This window comes from Terrapene carolina, unplaced genomic scaffold, assembly GCF_002925995.2.
Source record: "Terrapene carolina triunguis isolate 2854851 unplaced genomic scaffold, T_m_triunguis-2.0 Scaffold88, whole genome shotgun sequence".
Classification (NCBI taxonomy): Eukaryota; Metazoa; Chordata; order Testudines; family Emydidae; genus Terrapene; species Terrapene triunguis.
In genome coordinates this window covers 22,811,300-22,829,729 of record NW_020664439.1, presented here as the reverse complement: position 1 = coordinate 22,829,729, position 18,430 = coordinate 22,811,300, and the positions used below count along the sequence as shown (strand labels likewise).

Genomic DNA, 18,430 nt, shown 5'->3' with positions numbered 1-18,430 from the left:
CAGGGTGACATACTGCCTTTTGGAGTGCCCAGATATTAGGCTCAAGGGGAATGAACCTTAAACAAAAAAAATCCTTGAGGTAGCATGCATTCCCCTCTGCAATTGGCAAGGTGTGCAGACAGGAAGTGGGACAGTACACTCCTCCCTGTACCCTTGGAATAATCTGCATTCCAAGGGACACCAGCAGAGACTGCATCTACAGCTGGCTTCTGCTCAAGGAGAACGAGGGAGCTGGGGGCGGAAGTTCTTGCACACCCATAGTCTGGCCCACACTCTTCTTTTTATGACACTTCCATGTCTTCCTCTGTCAAGATATTTGGTGCTTGTGAAAGATGAGTAAACTGGTTCAGACAAAGCTAGGGACATCTTGAACTCTTGTCCCAACTTGAACCAAGGCAGCATAAGGAAATGAGGATAGTAGTGGTGATCCACAATATGCTCCCCCCCGCCCCCCCACACACAGACTCCTTTCTACATGAAACAGGGCCTCTTCCCTGTAAAAATAATAATGACAAAATAAATCTCTCTCTCTCTCTCTCTCCCTCCACTCAGCCCCCCTCAGATGTTTGAAATGTGATAGGGCCTGCAGGTCTAGCAGTCACTTTGCTGGGTATCCGCTGTTGCTAAATTGCATCTTTTAAGGTTTGTAAATGCACAGGATTTTATTTCAGAAGCAGCAAAGGGCATGCTAAACCACCATTTCGATGTACCTTATAGATTATTTACATTTTGGTTGGCACAAAACCCCATGTTATCATCAGGCCACATCCTTTTCTTGTTGCTTGACAAGTACACTTTTTATTACTTAATTGTTTAGCCTAACAATACTCCTGCTTTGTAATTTTTTTTGCAAATAACTGAAACAAAAATACTGTTATAACATTTAAACTTTTATTTGAAAACCAAACAAGTGAACTGAATTAAAAAAAAAAAAAAAAAACTGTTGAAACAAACATTTTCTGACTTAGTCTATCTTTTAATATTCCTCCCCTTCTTCAGCTTCTGCTTCCACAGAATCTACACCCACTTCTTCATAATCTTTCTCAAGCGCAGCCAAATCTTCCCGGGCTTCAGAAAATTCTCCTTCCTCCATCCCTTCTCCAACATACCAGTGTACAAAGGCACGCTTAGCATACATCAAATCAAATTTATGGTCAAGACGAGCCCAGGCTTCTGCAATAGCAGTTGTATTACTCAACATACACACAGCACGCTGCACCTTGGCCAAGTCGCCTCCTGGCACTACAGTGGGAGGTTGGTAGTTAATGCCCACCTTTGAGGGAAAAAAACAGCAACCTTAAATTAGTATTTCAAAGTGTCCATTTCTTCTATTTTTCTCATAGTTTATTTAGCAAACTAAGACATGCTGACAATACTGCGCAAGAGGGATTACAATTCTCTGTGCTGGTACAATATTGCCAACTCTAAATGTTCAAAAATCCTAAATCCAGCTCCTGAAAATCATGGGATTGGCTTAAAAAAAAAATCAAACTAACTGTTGAGTTATTTTTATCTGCCTCCTGTTTTGAGACTTTAGTGTGCACTTGCTTCATATTTTTGAGCTAGTCTCTGAAACCATAAGGGCTAGACATTTTTTGAAATGAAAGTTGAAATTCTCATGCAATATCATGATTTCAGCAGCTGAAGTTTTAAGAAAAACACTAAACACAACCTCATTTTCAGTTGGCAACAATATGTCATCACAAATAACTTCTCAGCTTCTGACAACCTGTATGTGTATTTTTAGCATAATACCTAATTTTGTCCACAGCCCTGATTCTGCCCCCCTTGTTCATGCTGAGTAAGGGTCACACCATTTGACTCTTATTTAATGCTAAATGAGTAAATGAGTTTAACCGTAGGGTTCTTTTGAGAACTCAGTCTATCTTCTTACTCTGTGATAACTATAAGATGTCACTACTGTTTACTCATTAGCCTGCAGTGTTAGCAAGCGATGAGTGAAAAAGCTAGTTTATACTGTTTTGTGCTTCATCAACGGAATCAACTAAACCCCAATTACAGGGCCAAATTCTATTACATGTGTGTAACACCACTGAGGAAAACAGGGTTGGGTCAAGGACAAGTAAGGGTAGTTTGGTCAGCAGACTCTTTTCTATACGTGATGCTGCATAAGCCAGAAAGAATACCTTCCTTTTCAAATGCCAGGTTCAATTTGCAGGGTTTTGGAGAGGACATCAGGGCAGACCCTGTGGGGAAGACTACTAACAGAGGCTGGGTAGGACCAAGGAGACTTCTGAAGTCGGGTGGACTGAGAGACTATTGAACCCTGAAAAGGGCTGAAGGCTCTTTCTGTATTTGGTCTTCCGTGCCCTGCAATGCATGGACACTTGATTTGCTTGACAGCTAAATATTCATCCACCAGGTGCTGGGTGTGAACCACTAGCGAGCTGACCTGGGTAAGGGAGTAAACCAAGACATGGCTTGAGAACCTGATGCTGACCTGGGTAAGGAACCATGTTACAATTTCATAATCTGCTTCCCCTAAAGACATGGTTTTTTAAAAAAAAACAACAACTCTTTGATAGTTGAAATGTTAAAGTAGATAAATTCTCAGAGCAAGATTTTTATTAATAGCCTAACTTTTATTAGGCTACGTCACCATCCAGGCACCTGAATAAATAAGTGACCTGATTTTCAAAAATCCTGAGTACCAAGCAGTTCTTAATTAATTTAATGAGCGTTGTTCTGATTTTTCAGAGTGCTGACACACTACATGTATTTAGGAACCAAAAATATAGATTTAGAAGCCCAATTTTTGGGGGGAGTGGGGGTCAGGAAATCTTGGCCTAATAGCAATAGCCAGGCCACAGTGTACTTCTTAAGTAATTTGTGCACTATCAGGAGGATGAAGTCAGCCGCCATAATCATCGGGAGGTGTGTACCAGTAATCCACTAAAAAGACACTTCTGGTTTATGACAATAGACAAAGTGTTTCTGAAGCATTATTTAGAGTAAGTAGTATGTGAGGGGCAGACGATGTTACTTGTTCAGCTGGTACTGGGTTTGTGGTTAATTTACATTTCTTAATACCTTGAACGGCAAAGTTTTTAAACCCCTGTGAAAAAGAAAAGTGGATCAAAATCCTGTATTTGCATTCACTGGTACAAAATACACAGGCACTCATTCTCCTATTGCAGTGGTTCTCAACCAGGGGTCTGGAGCCCCCTAGGGGGCCTTGAGCAGGTTTCAGGGGGTTCGCCAAGCAGGGCCAGAATTAGACTCGCTGGGGCCCAGGGCAGAAAGCAGAAGTCCCATCGCCTGGGGCCCTGAGCCCCACAACCCGAGGCTGAAACCGAAGCAATGTAGCTTTGTGGGGGCCCTTGTGGTATGGGGCCCCAGGCAACTGCCCTGCTTGCTACCCCCTAACACCAGCCCTGGCTTTTGTATGCAGAAAAGCAGTTGTTGTGGCACAGGTGGGCCATGGAGTTTTTATTGCCGGGGGGGGAGGGGGAGAGAAACTCAGAACAAAAATGTTTGAGAACCCCTGTTCTATTGTATATTCCTTTAAAAACTTGGATCTAAGAATGTTAATCCCTCCAATTAGCTTAGTTATGCAATTTGCATTTGTGTTGAAAATGCACTTGAGTGCATTAGTTAAAGATGGCCACATTCCTAGGTAATTCCACTTAGATAAGTACAGTATTAGTAGGTTATGACTTAAAAAAACCCTGTAAAACTATAGTTCTGATCACAAATTTAAATTATGAAAGCAGCTACTCGTTTTTGCAGGCTTTACTCATGCATATTTAAAATGTAACCTGACATATGAATAGTACAACAATGTGCACACTACTGCATTGTAGTATGAAAACTACCTTCAAATGTTTGACTGACAATTCCTAAACTAAGCAATGTGACAAGTTTCTAAATACCTTGAATCCAGTTGGACACCAATCCACAAACTGAATGGTTCGCTTAGTCTTGATAGTGGCAATGGCTGCGTTAACATCTTTGGGAACAACATCACCCCTGTATAACATACAGCAGGCCATGTACTTGCCATGGCGAGGGTCACATTTTACCATCTGGTTGGCTGGCTCAAAACAAGCATTGGTAATTTCAGCCACAGACAATTGCTCATGATATGCTTTTTCAGCAGAGATGACAGGTGCATATGTTGCCAGTGGGAAATGGATTCGTGGGTATGGGACAAGATTGGTCTGGAACTCAGTCAGATCTACATTGAGGGCTCCATCAAAACGCAGTGAAGCTGTGATGGATGAGACAATTTGCCCAATGAGTCGATTTAGGTTGGTATAAGTAGGACGCTCAATGTCTAGATTGCGACGACATATGTCATAAATGGCTTCATTGTCTACCATGAAGGCACAGTCAGAATGCTCCAATGTTGTGTGCGTAGTTAGGATGGAGTTGTAGGGTTCCACTACAGCAGTAGAAACCTGTGGTGCTGGGTAAATGGCAAACTCTAGTTTGGACTTTTTGCCATAATCAACAGAAAGCCTTTCCATGAGTAGAGATGCAAATCCAGAGCCAGTGCCTCCTCCAAAACTATGGAAGATGAGGAATCCCTGCAGCCCTGTGCACAGATCAGCCTAAAGGAGAAAAAAAAAAAAAGCCACACAAAAAAGGGAAGGAAAGAAAAAAAAAAAAAAAAGACCGAACAAAGATAAGGACAAAAGAAAAAAAAAAAAAAAGCCACACAAAAGTGGGAAGGAACGGTCATTGAGGTCAAAGGACTTGATTCAGATTAGCACCAGTGTAAATGAAAACAGATTATGGCCCACAGCTGTGTGAGTGTAAATGGATTCTATTCTATCTTGCATGTATCAACACAATTAAGCCAATACCAAATGCAAGGCCAAATTCTGCTTAGTTACATTTGTGCAGCTTTACTGAAAACAAAGGGATTTTACAGGTATAAATGGGGCAAAAGATAGCCAGTATAGACTTTTTTTGTGATGGTATGCTGATGTATAAGTAACAAAGAACCCAATTTAACTCTCCCGGCAGAAGCTGCAGAGTTGGTAGTTAGAAAAAGGTGTTTTATTTACATGTAAATTAAGCAAATTTGATATAGATGCATGCTGAGAAAAACTTGAACCCTATTATGTCAATTTGAATCACTTTTCAAAACCAAACTGCATTTTTAGGGCGCAAATATACTTCTAGTATAGTCAAAAGCAAAACTCTAGATGATATAAATACGAGCAGGATTATTTTATTACAGTTGCACATAAAAGTATTGCTACAGTTAGACTGTCACAGTGTTTGTAAACTGGCTTAAAAATTCACACCTAGCAAAATCTTGATTTTAGCATTCATGCAATTACTTTCATTTTGAATTGAACCATGCCTTCATATGCATGCCTCGCAATAAAATTTCAGTAAGTTAAAATTAGAGAACTACTTTTAAATACCTAGATTTTAAATTAAGTCATTCTTAAGTAGTTCTAAGATTTTAATATGTTGAAATTGTATTGCAAGACATGTGATAGGAAGACAGTTCAATTCAAAAGAGTTGTGACTGCACATCAATGCAATGAAATTGTATTGCTGGCTTACTGTGCTTAAGAAATGTTAACTCACCTTGCTGAGAATATCACTTCACACAACAGCTTTTCAGGTTCTGGGAATTTATGTTCAATGTTTGGCTCATATTGGATTGGGCATCTATTTACCACTGGAAAAGGTTACAGGTAATATTTTCAAAAGCACCTAAATGACTTAGCAACCCAAGTCCCATTTTCAAAAGAGATGACAAACTCTATCTCTTTTGAAAATGGGACTTGGGTTCCTACGTCATTTACATGCTTTTGAAAATTATACCCTAAAAGTATTCATGATGCCAGGAGTAGAGTACAAGTACCATCTGCAAAAATTTCAGAGTAGAGATCACTAACAGATGTTACTGGGTTCTCATAAAAGAAATACTGTATTTCATATCCATTTGTCTGTGTCTAAGTAATATTGATGAAAAATGTTCAGCCAATAAAATTTGAGTCAAAGAAAGGAATCACAGAACATAAACTCTGTAACTAGAAAGCATTGGGTGTACAAGAAACACACCAGAACCTTCAGTTTTATGTATGTATTTACATAACCTTCAGTTTCACAATTATGTATGGCAAGAAATAGATTTGATGCAAATATTTTAAATACTGATCTTGCTCTTTGAACTCCTACCAGCTTGCGAATGCGATCTAGCACTAGATCAACAATCTCTTTTCCAATGGTGTAATGGCCTCTGGCATAATTATTAGCCGCATCCTCTTTCCCAGTAATGAGTTGTTCAGGATGGAATAGTTGCCTGTAAGTGCCTGTACGTACTTCATCTACAAAAATACAAAATATTCAGATGTAAATTTGGTCTGTTCCATTCTCTATCGATAATTTTGGCGTGCTACCTGAGCACTACATCTTACTTGACATTTATGTAGGTGCACCGGGGGAGGGGAACGGGGGGACATAAAGAGCCTCCCCTGCTATAAACACACATACATACACACCTTTTGTGTAAAGACCTGACAATTTCAGTCCCTTTGCTCAGGAGACATGATGTACCTACAAAGAGGTGGTTGTGGCCGATGTTCCCTATGACCACCAGGGAAAACTGGGGCCTACCCTGGGAGCCATCTCATGCCTTTAGATTGCTGTTAGAGACTGAGTTGAACTTTGCCTGCAGCTCAGCATAGATGTCAAATGGACAAAAAAATGGAAATACAATGCTGTGACAACAGTAAAACAATTAAAAATAAAACCACATTATTTTAAAGGACGGAAGTAATTTGGGTAAGGGGAAAATAAGACTTTTATATTTCTTCTTCTTTAAGTGATAATCTTAGAAGATTCATAGGAGCAAGGGGATCCAAAACTGGTAATTATATTTGCTCCTATATTTGTCTCACTACTTGTGCATCTGCCTCTCATCCGGACCACTGTACTTAATCTTCATAACTGAGGAAGGCAAACTGGGATTCCTATAACAGCTCCCAATACTATATTTCAGTCTGATTTTAAAAGCAACATATTACTACTGCATTGATGCTGGGTAGGGCGCCATGGAGGAGCTAAGAAGTGGTGATTTCCATCTTATGGCAAGGAGAAACAGCAGCAGTGACATTTCAAAAGGAAATCAATGCTTCCTGTATCAGTAAAGCTCTAAGGAGCTGCTTTTTCAAAGGATGTGTTCCATAAAGATCCTTAAAAATATTTTTTCATTGGAAAAAAAAAATATTAATTAGGAAGCCAAGCTCAAGAGAAATAACCCAGATGAGGATGTGCTTCCCAGGAGGCTGAAGGCATTGGGTCCTAACATTCCTGTGACACACAAGTTCTACCTATTTAGCCATTAACAGTGTCCGACCCTAATCAAGTCACTTCCCCTTTCTATGCCTTAGATGAGGGGTGGGAAAACTATGGCCTGGAGACCGGATCCAGCCCGCCAGCCGTTTTAATCTGGCCCTTGAGCTCCCGCTGGAGAGCAGGGTCGGGGGCCGCTCCACGCAGCTCCCGGAAGCAGCGGCATGGCCTCACTCCAGCTCCTATGCATAGGGGCAGCCAGGGGGCTCTGCTCTGCATACTGCCCCCTCCCCTGCCCCAAGTCCCACTCCTACAGCTCCCATTGGCCGCACTTCCTGGCCTGCAGGAGTGGCACTTGGGGAGGGGGCAGTGTGCAAAGTGGAGCCCCCTGGCTGCCTCTATGCAGAGGACCTGGAGCAGGGCCATGCCGCTGCTTCTGGGAGCAGCTTGAGGTAAGCGCTGCCTCAAGCCTGCACCTGATCCCCATCCTGCCCTCCAAACCCCTCGATCCCAGCCTGCAGCATCCTCCTGTACCCCAAACACCTCATCCTCAGTCCCACCCCAGAGCCCGTACCCCCAGCCAGAGCCTGCACCCCTTCCCACACCCCAACTGTGATCCCCAGTACCTGCCCAGAGCACTCCCGCCCTCCAAACCCCCCAGTACCTGCCCAGAGCACCCTCCTACACCCCAAACGCCTCATCCACACCCCACCCCAGAGCCTGCACCCACAGCTGGAACTCTTATCCTTCCCACACCCCAGTCCCCCGCCCCAGCCCAGAGCCCCCTCCTGCACCCTGAACTCATTATTTCTGGCCCCATCCCAGAGCCCTCAGCCCCTCCCACACCCCAACCCCAATTTTGTGAGCATTCATGGCCCGCCACAAAATTTCTATTCCCAGATGTGGCCCTCAGGCCAAAATGTTTGCCCACCCCTGCCTTAGATGGAAAGCCTTCTATAAAATGGAGATTACACTACTTACTCACTTTGGTAAAGTAACCTGAAATCCTCAAATGAAACATGCGTTAGAAATACAAACTGTTTCTATTTCAATTTATAATCTGGTCTGCTAATTGGTCCATTAGCCACTATAGCAGCGGTCACCAACCAGTCAATCGCAATCTCCGGCAGCAAAGCTGGGCTGCCACTAGGACAGGCTCCCTGCCTGCCCCGGCCCCATGCCACTCCCGGAAGTGGTTGGCACGGTCCCATGGGTGGAGGGGGACAGGGGCCTCCCTCCGCACACTGCTCCTGCCTGCAAGCACCGTCCCTACAGCTCCCATTGGCCAGGAACGGGGAGCTGTGGCCAATGGGAGCTGCGGGGTGGTGCTTGCAGAGAGGGGCAGCACACGAGGAACCTCATACCACCCATCCCCCCCGGCGCATTGGCCCCTTCCCAAGAGTGGGGTGGGGCCAGGGTAAGCAAGGAGCCTGCCTTAGCGGGAGCCACGCTGCGCCACCAACTGGGAGTTGCCAGAGGTAAGTGCTGCCCAATGGGAGGCCGCACCTCAACCAGCCGTTCCCCCTACCAGAGCCTGTACCCCAAACCTCCTCCTGCAACCCAACTCCCAGCCCCCTCCCAGAGCCAGCACCCCAAACCAGGCCAGAGCCCCCTCCTGGATCCAGCACCCCATATCCCCTCATGCACCCCAAGCCCCAGGCCTGACCCCCCTCCCAGAGCCAGCACCCCACCCCATCCTGCACCCCAACACTTTGCCCCAGCCCTGACCCCCTCCCAGAGCCAGCACCCTGTACCCCGTCCCGCAGCCCAACCCCCTTTACTCCCTCCTGCACCCAAACTCACTCCCAGAGCCCACACACTGCACCCCAACACTCTGCCCCAGCCTGGAGCCCCCTCCTGCACCCAAACTCCCTTCCAGAGCTTGCACCTCTCACCCCCTCCTGCACCCCCTACCCCAGGCTCAGCCCAGAGCCACCTCCCACACTGTGAACCCCTCAGCCCCAGCCCAGAGCCTGCACCCCCTCCCAAACCCCTACCTCAGCCCGGTGAAAGTAAGTGAGGGTGGGGGAGAATGAGTGACGGAGAGGGGGGATAGAGTGAGTGGGGCGGGGCTTTGGGAAAAGGGCGGGGCAGATCCTGGGTTGCCCTTAAATTCAAAAAGTGATCTTGGGTGTAAAAAGGTTGGAGACCACTGCACTGTAGTAATCACCTTCAGATAAACAAGATATCATTTACATTCTCCTCATATGCCACCAGTGCACTTCAAACGACCTTATTCATGAAAGGTCTTTACAACTGTGTATCTTCCCAGTTATGTTTGAGACAAAATAAACTGCAAACACTCATTGCAACAAAAGCATTTTAGGACATATGGTTTCTAAAAAATACAGAAGAACAGCATTTCAAACATGTTTTTTTTACTACATGAGTTGGAAGTACTTTAACGGTCAGTCAATATAATTTCCAGTACAATACCTGCCCCTGAACCTCCAACCAATATTTTGTGGATTTTCATATTTTCCTAATTTTTTTTTTAAAGTGTGCTTTCTTATCTTTGCTATCCACACAAAAGGGAAAACATTTCAGCCTCTTTTAAATACAATAGTCTGATTAACTTATTAACTTAACAGTAAAAATATGTAGATAGAAATGTATTTTTAAGTTTACAGTGTCCATTTAAGACTATCACAATCTAAAAGGTGGACTGTTCCCATTTCATTTGAAAAACTAAATGGAAAAACAAATTATAGTGAAGTATTCTTAAGTAAGAGATCTCTTAACTTCATACTGTATACATACCAACCACAGTTGGTTCGAGGTCCACAAATACAGCTCTGGGCACATGTTTACCAGCCCCTGTCTCACTGAAGAAAGTATTGAATGAATCATCTCCACCTCCAATGGTTTTGTCACTGGGCATCTGACCATCAGGCTGGATTCCATGTTCAAGACAATATAATTCCCAGCATGCATTGCCAATCTGAACACCAGCCTGACCAACATGGATAGAGATACATTCACGCTGTAAAGGAGGACAAAACGGGGAACAAACAGATTGATTTCACAGACTCTAGGCCCAGAAGGAACCATTGTGATCACCTAATCTGACCTCCAGTACAGCACAGGCTAAAGATCTTCCCCAAAATAATTCCCAAAATATATATTTTAGAAAAAACATCCAATCTTGATTTTAAAATTGTCAGTGATGGAGAATCCACCATGAACCTTGGTAAATTGTTCCAATGGTTAAATAATCAAGTACTGTGCAAAATTTCTTCCATCTTCCAGTTTTAACCCTTATGAATGAAATTAGTTGTACAAGTATTATATTATCTCATCTTCCCCTTCCAGCATGCTGCATACATATTATCATTTATAAGTGTTCCTGTTAGCTTCCTTTACACCTTTAATTTGCATGTTATTTTTCATTGAATAATATTATATACTCAGGGCAGAAATGTCTATATTAATGATCCCCAAAACATCCTTTCTTAGCTTAATCAAAATTACTATAAACACTAAATCTACTTCTGGTCATCTGCCTGGCAATTCTTCATTCTGTGCCTCCACTACTGGAGCCTTTGAGGGTCCAGAACCAAATCTCATAATCTGCCTTTAACTTTCCCTGCTGAATCTAAACAGACCTCATGTACTTTACCACTACTTGCTCAGCAATATTCCCCCCTCCCCACCGGGCAGCAAATCTCCTTCTCTTTCTCTATCTAGAAATGTCATCCTTCAGCCCCTGAATGTCACTTTACCTGCTCAGGAGCACCCTTTAATCCTACAACTATCATCCCATAAGTCACTTCTGTACCACACACCCATGCACCTTTAAATCAGCCTCCTCCATCAGCTAAATGGCCCCCGGACCCTGTATCAGGGAGTAAATAGGTTGGGGGAGGGAGAAAAAATGGGCTCCATTGTGCCTGTGCCCCCTCTTCTCCACCTGGCCGCACCATAGCTTCCTTGTCTCTTCAAAGTCTCCTTGATTTCACCCCAGTTGCCACCTTATTCACTCCAGATCCCTTATCTCCCCGAGAACTTTCATGCTCAAGTGCTCCCCTCACTATTCTATTCCAGGCCCCTTTTCAACACCACTGGCCCAGCTTCAAGTCCTCGGGACCTCTGCCCTAATGGCTCCCCACCATGGCGCGAAAAACTCCATCTCAAAAGATCGAATCTGCTCCAGGACTGTGCCCGCCAACCGCCTCTAGGCCACACGTGGTACAACCCCATTGGCTGCCGGGCAGACTCCCACCCCCCGATTGGCTGCGCGCGCGCTCCTCTCCACACAGGGAAAGGGGGCACTTTCCCGAAGCGCAGAATACTGGGGCATGGGTTGGCGCGCAAATATCCGCGCGCGCGCGCTTTCCCCTCATTCTCATTTCCCCTCCGCGGCCTCCCCATGTGCTCCCCTTCGGCCTCAATCCTCCCTTACCACGCTGCAGCGCGCTACACAACCCAGACTCCCTGTCCGCCTCTGCCTGGGCGAGGGGCCAACCACCAAAGGCCAACAAACTCCCCTCGCGGCTGCGTACGCTGCTACAGTTCCACTGACTGCCCACGTTCCCCCAATTTCCACCTCACTTTCTGCTCAAGCGCTTCACGCCCGCGGAAGCTGCTCCCCTTCCCATTCTCGCTCTACCTAACGGCCGCCGCGGCTCCCTCACCGCAGCGCATCCCCTCAACCCCGCCTGCAGCTCCCTCCAGTCTGCTGCCTGGTTTCCTTCCCCCGCGCGGTACCCTATAGTTCAAACCCCGCGTCCCTGAGGCTCCCGCTCCCCACCATGGTGCCTCGTGAACGGGGGAACGCCTCAAAACCACGAGTCTACGTCCGCCTCTGCCTGCTAGACGCCCCAACTGTGAACAGCTAACCGCCGCTGCCCCTCGCCTCGCGCTTTCTGGCTCCACGCGGTATCACCCCATTGGTTGGCGGCCAGCCTCTCGCGCCCTGCCCCCTACCCATTCATTGGCTGGGCGCGTTCCTCTGCCACGTGGGGCTGAGACAGTTGGTGGCATGTCACAGAATGAACGTTGGCCCAAACGTGATGAGGTTTTTTTTTTTTTTTTAAAAACTACAACAATCCTGTGTTGTGTTTTTGGTCTTTCCCTTTTGATTCTTGAAGAGCCCTTGCCCGCTCTAATTAGATCTGTGCACTGTCCCACGTGTGCTGGTTAGGTGTATTAATCCCCCATCTGTTCAGCTGCCCCCCCTTCCCATTCCACTCAGTTCAGCCTCTCTGTGCTCCCATCACTTCACCCCCCTCTCAGTTCTGACCCCTCTGCTCCCCCCCTCAATTCAGCCTTCCCCCAGCCTCACCTCTGGAGTTCTTCAGCCCCCTCTCCCAGGCCTGGGGGCCGCAGCAGGGTCCCATCTCCACTTTCCCAGGCTGGGAGGGGCTTCTCCAGTAGAAGCTCTTCACCCCCTCTGGTTCTCCCCAGGCTGGGTGCTGCAGGGGTGACAGCCTGTCTGTTTTTCTCATAGGAAGGGAGGAAGGAATGAAATTGTGCTGAGCTGCAGGTCCCTTTACTCACTCCTCTCCCCAACCCTCCTGTGAGAGTGGCCAGTGGAGGGGAGAGACTCTGCCAGCTTCTAGCATGGCTGAGCTTTGCAAGAAGTGCTCTAAGAAGCTCTAACATCAAACCACTCACCCCAAAATGGCAAGAGTTAGCAATAGTGTGACCTTGCAGGCCTTGGGCTCTAGGAGGCGCGATCAGCAAACTGTAATGGCCACTTTCCCTTTCTGTGTAACAATAGCCACTCTTCGTCTCACTCTATAATAGCCGCTTTCAAGTTTTCTGTAATGGTGACATTTTCCTTCCCCACTCCCTCTTTATAAGGGAGGCTTCCCACAGTTCTCACACTAATGGCTGTAGCCTATAGGAACAGGTAGTATACCTTTAAATAGTTGTGAACCTTCTACTGGCACTAACTGCACTCTGTATTTCAAAAGTTGCTGGAAGGTTGCCAAGGAGCACATTACTTAAACACATAACTAGGCCTTGCATGTTTGTATAGAGTTAATAAACAGGGTTATTTGGAACCTATCTGTGTGCCTGTGGTTTCCTCATATTGTTGTGTAAAGAACAAAGACAACAGAAAGGTTTCTGCCCTCTCTTTGTAATAGCAACTTTCAGCTTGAAGGATACTAGGTAGGGAAAAGATATCCATCCTTTGACCCAAACTTAGAGCCTCCCTTAAAGCACTGTTTCACCACATGGGTGGCATAGTGGAATTAAGTCAGTTATGTCGTCATGAATGCAGAGGTGAATCAGGCAGGGAGTTTAAGAATTAAGCTAACGTAACTTGCATGCCTAAGGAACAGAAGAGAGGAATGTAGCAATATAAAAACATTACACATAAAATGTACCCTTGTTTGGGCCTAAAGTACTGGACAGTGCCCCTTTTCATTATACGTATTTATTTACCTTGTAAAAGCACCCATCACAAAAATACTTGTTAACTACTGTCAATATTGGAAGTCATCCACCATTAACTATGTATCTTCAACACAATAACCAACCTCAGACAGAAATACCTGAGAAAATAGATGGTCCTTTCACTGTGTTCTGAAGATCAGTAGTCTTTGGCTCATTTGACCAGTTGATGAAATGAGTTCTAGAGTCAGGGAACCTCCACTGAGAATACTTTGCCCCCAGATTATCAAATCTAGCAGTAGTCAGCAAAAGTGTCTCAGTTGAATGGCACATGGGTGGAGAGGAGATTAGGTAGTCAGGATCACAAGTTTGGTTAATAAAGGTAACTGTGTTGATATAATAGACTTATGTAAGGCGTTTGACTTATTCCCACATGACATTCTAATATAAAAAATTAGCACTATACAAAATCAATATGGCCCATCTTAAATGGATTAAAAACTGATTAACTGGTAGATCACAAAAAGTAATTGTAAATGGGGACTCAACATCCATTCGGGGTGTTTCCAGTGGGATCCCGCAGGGATCTGTTCTTGATCCTATGCTATTCAATATCTTTATCAATGACTTGGAAGAAAATATAAAATCATTGCTGGTAAAATGTGTAGATGAAACAAACTGGTGAAGTGGTAAATAATGCTGGGGACAGGTCAGTGAGATGGACCAATCTGGAAAATTGAGAAAAGTGGGCTCATTTTTACAACATATGTTTTACAGCCAAATGCTACAATCATACATCTAGGAACAAAGAATGTAGGTCACGCTTACACGATGGGGGGACTGTATCTTGGAATGCAGTGACACTGAAAAGGACTTGAGGGGGGTCGGATCATGACAGATAACCAACTGAACACAAGCACCTAGTATCTCGTTCAAAAGAATTCAGATCAAATACAGACTGTTATTAAAGTGTTTAGTTATTTGAATCAACTTTTATTCAAGATTGCAGAGGAAAGCAGAGTTGAAAATGTGAAATTTTAAACGGGTCCTTACTTTTTTTCTGTCATCACCTGATTTTTTCATCTGGATGATACTTCATTAACATCTTAATACGGCTGGCACGGACCATAGTGGGAGTTTCTGTTGTGCAAGAATTTCAGGCTCCTAGTGTGACTATATATGGCAGAATGTGTTAGGAATAAACATTAGAGAGGAAATCTCTTCTCATTTTGCTCAGAGCAACCAGAAAGTTCAAATGGCAAAAAGCATTGACTCAGAAAGACCAATGTGTTTTTTTGTTTTTAATGTCAACGTTTATTCAAAAGTGTTTCTTATGAATTTTCAGACTGCTGAGCTGAGCAAAAGAGGTGTTCTTCTACTTTAGTCTGCCTCTGAGTCTTGATCTCAGACGGTTACTGTGGGCAGCCAGTTCCGTTTGTCTCTGTCTGCAAAATGGGAAATGGTGTGTCTGGGCTTCAAGCAGAAAAGAAAAAAAACTCACACACAACTACAAAACTTCACAAATAGTAGTTGTAGATTTCAGGGGTTGGAGCTTCTCTGTTTTATTTTTTCATAAGATTTTCAACAATTAACAACAATTTATATTAAAGGAAGCTATACTCAAAATAATAACTAAAAAAATTGAAAGTTTAGCTACAAAGACTGATCTTGATTTTATTTTTCTAAAAGTGCAGTTCATCTCTGAAAAGTGATGATGCAAAAATGGCATCTTTTTGCTGAATAGTACTACCAGATCTGCTTAAGTTAGTGATGAAAAGATTTGACTATTCTAAACTCCTATTGGTCATAAATACTCAGCACTGCTATGAATTTCTGAATAAATCCAGGCCACATTCTGCTTTCATCTACATGTGTGACTGAAGACATAATTTGAAGACAAGGGAGTTATATAAAAGTATGTTGGGTCAGCAAAATCTTTCTCATTGGTGATGACCAAGAATAACAAAGAAATAACCCAGCCTGACTTTCAGATCTTGCTCTGAAATTGTAGAGCTAGCAATTAGGAAAACTATATTTTTATTCATAAATAGAGCAAATCTGATCAGCAAAACATTCAGACACAATCCCATGATGCTATTTTTTTAATTTTCTGAGGTAGACCACAATTTTTTTAATTTTAAAAATTAAATTGAATTCTCATTACAGATAGAACCACAATCCTTGCACATCTGTACATAGAGTTCTCTTAATCTCCTCAAGAGGCTCCTCTGATTATGGATTTCTGCACCCTGCATACTTCCATCTGCATTTGAGGGACATAGTGCAACCTGGACTCTCTGGCCAGTGGTATGAATATATGGATGTCCAGCCTGTCCTCTTTCTGGTGTTGGCAGGCTCTGGAAATTAAGATTCTCCCTGTAACTGTGAGAACAACCAAATATTTCCTTCCCTTGCCTGCTGAATCTGTGCACCTATCCCCCTTAAACCTAACAGGTATTGCTACTCTGGTGAGAAGTAAAAAAAAATCATTTACTAACCAGAACCCTTCTGCAGTGGCTCTGACACCAGATGCAGTAGCTCTGATCAGTGGCCTTGCGTCAGAGATTGTCCTTCATGACTGCCAGAGGATTTTATTTATTTATTTAGCCTGAGAAACACTGGATTTCTTCAGTTTTGCTGCTCCTAGTTACAAAGAGCCTCCAGTATCTTTGCTACTTACATCAGCAGCACTTAGGAAGGATCTTCTTGAAGCAAAAAAATAAATAAATGAATTTTCATACAGATGGTTCTCAATTTAATTTTCAAAATAAACAAAACTTTTTAAAGAAGGATCAATATTGTTCTATGACTGTAACTTTTAAAATGTTATGTTTTATTTTAAAAGAGTGCTAAATTATTTAAATTATAATATAAGTTGTCAGATAATTACATAGTATGAAAGAGGAGTGATGGAACTCATGGGATTTCTCAGGGAATAAAGTGGATAGGGTGAAGGAAATTATAGAGTTAGAAATTATTTTCCATTCTTTTTTTAGTTGTCTAAAATTTGTGGAGTTGGTGGCCTCTTCTTACCTTCTTGTGAGTTTATTTCTGGCGATTCAATTGTGGTCTACTGCCACAATTGTGAGTCCCCATTATCGTCCTGGCGAATGCAGTCTGACTAATTTTTATAACTGTTTTCAAAAGAAAATGTCCAGTACAGGCATTGAAAGCAGTAATTCAGTTTGAACGATGCAAATGAGCCCACAAGTGTTATGACATTGGAGAGTCATCCCAAGAAATTCAAAGAAGATATGGTTTTCTAATCTATAATTAAAATAAAAATATGTATTAATTAAAAAAAAAAAAGAATACCCTATTGCTCACAAAAATCTTTAGCTGACAATTTGCTAAGTAACATGGCTGATGCAGACAGAAATGACTCATAATATCCTCAAGAATATGAGTTTCTGAAACTGCAGCACTAAGAAAGCCACATTTTGTCTCTGGGATCCACCACTGCAGAGAAGCTCTCCCGTCTGCCGCAATTACAAGTTACAATAGAGCCATTTCTGTGCAATAGAGCTCTTTGTACCTATTAGTTATAGTCATTCTCCTAGTATTGGCTAACACATCTTAGGTCAAACATATATGCACCCGATACAGGCATAAATATACACAGCTGCAGCACGCATGCAGTTAGTCAATACAACTGATCAACTGCCTATACAATTTTCTTTTAAAAGCAGCACAATTGTGCCCTTTTAGGGAAATCAATTTCTTTTCAAATTTGAAAAAAACTGATTTACTCCAAGGACTAGAAACTTCTTATGTGAATAGTCAGGAAGAGCAAATTGTTATGATGGGGTTAAAAGGTCATGAAAAATAAATTCCATAACTGAAACACTGAAAGTCTCTTTGATTATAGCAGCATGATTCATATGCCTTTATAATACTCTTATCAAAGTTAAACAATGCAAAGGAAGGCAGCAAATTTCTTACATGTATTGTTCTATATCTTTGCCTTAAGTATAAGTACGCTAGATTACACCACAATTCCTTTTATATCGTGTTTCAATAAGAGCACTAGTCTCATTTTTTCACATGGACAATTCATGCCAAAATTGCAAAAACATCCCGTGCTGGTTTGAAAAGTTCTGATAAGGAAACATTCACAAATCCCAAACTAGTGTTGCTCCTGTTGGATATTCTGAAAATCGTCACTATAGGAAGCCAGGACCAGATAACTTATAGTGGTCATGATGACTACATTTTGACTGGACTCTTAAATTGTTGTTTTTTAATAAGCCACTTGCACAACTGCACACTCAAAATGCATGCCTAATTTGTGTGCACAGTTACCTCCAAAGATGGAGAAGACCTTCAGATAAATAGTTCTGCTTTTGATCCATCCCTAACAGTTTTTGTTTATTTTAGAAAGGGTAGATTTGGGGTGAATGAGTGATTTCAGTGTACACTTGTACTACAAGGATTCTTCTACTTTAGCAAGTTTATTTCAGCTTTTTAACAGACATTTTACAGTTTGAGATGATAAAATTCTTTCCTATTATGCCTCTGAGCCATCTTGTTTTTGTTCTTTATTTTTACATTTTCTTTTTGTTTTGTTTCAAAGAAAAGAAAGATGTTCAGTTTTACAATGCTTACAATATTTTTCTATGTGCATATGCGCTCTCACACACATTTGCATGCATGCCCACATTCTGTCACTCCCCCCAAATACATGCATGCACACATACAAGATTACTGGGGTAATCTTACTTGAAAGCAATAAACTTAAGTTTTGTCAGAAATCTATTAGACAAGCTTTATCTGAGGAAACAACATTATTCTCTAGCATGAAGTTCAA

At 42.9% G+C, this 18,430-nt stretch overlaps 1 protein-coding gene across 1 annotated transcript; it reads right to left on the bottom strand.

The window, feature by feature from the left end:
* Nucleotides 1–976: 976 nt before the first annotated feature.
* On the bottom strand, nucleotides 977–10,177 carry LOC112112498 (tubulin alpha-3 chain). Its single transcript, XM_029911103.1, has 4 exons — nucleotides 10,042–10,177; nucleotides 6,166–6,314; nucleotides 3,894–4,574; nucleotides 977–1,273 (listed from the first exon to the last, which is right to left on the bottom strand). The coding sequence occupies exons 1-4, from the start codon at nucleotides 10,160–10,162 to the stop codon at nucleotides 977–979; spliced, it is 1,248 nt and encodes a 415-aa protein (XP_029766963.1). The 5' UTR covers nucleotides 10,163–10,177.
* Nucleotides 10,178–18,430: the final 8,253 nt, after the last annotated feature.

Bases quoted from the DNA above. Each gene is read 5' to 3' on its own strand.
- LOC112112498 (XM_029911103.1), bottom strand. From the start codon at position 10,162: ATGCCCAGTGACAAAACCATTGGAGGTGGAGATGATTCATTCAATACT. The intron at 6,315-10,041 runs GTATGTATACAG...GTATTTTTGTAG, and splicing joins CCTCGAACCAACTGTGGTTG to ATGAAGTACGTACAGGCACT. The intron at 4,575-6,165 runs GTAGGAGTTCAA...TTTCTCCTTTAG, and splicing joins TAGATCGCATTCGCAAGCTG to GCTGATCTGTGCACAGGGCT.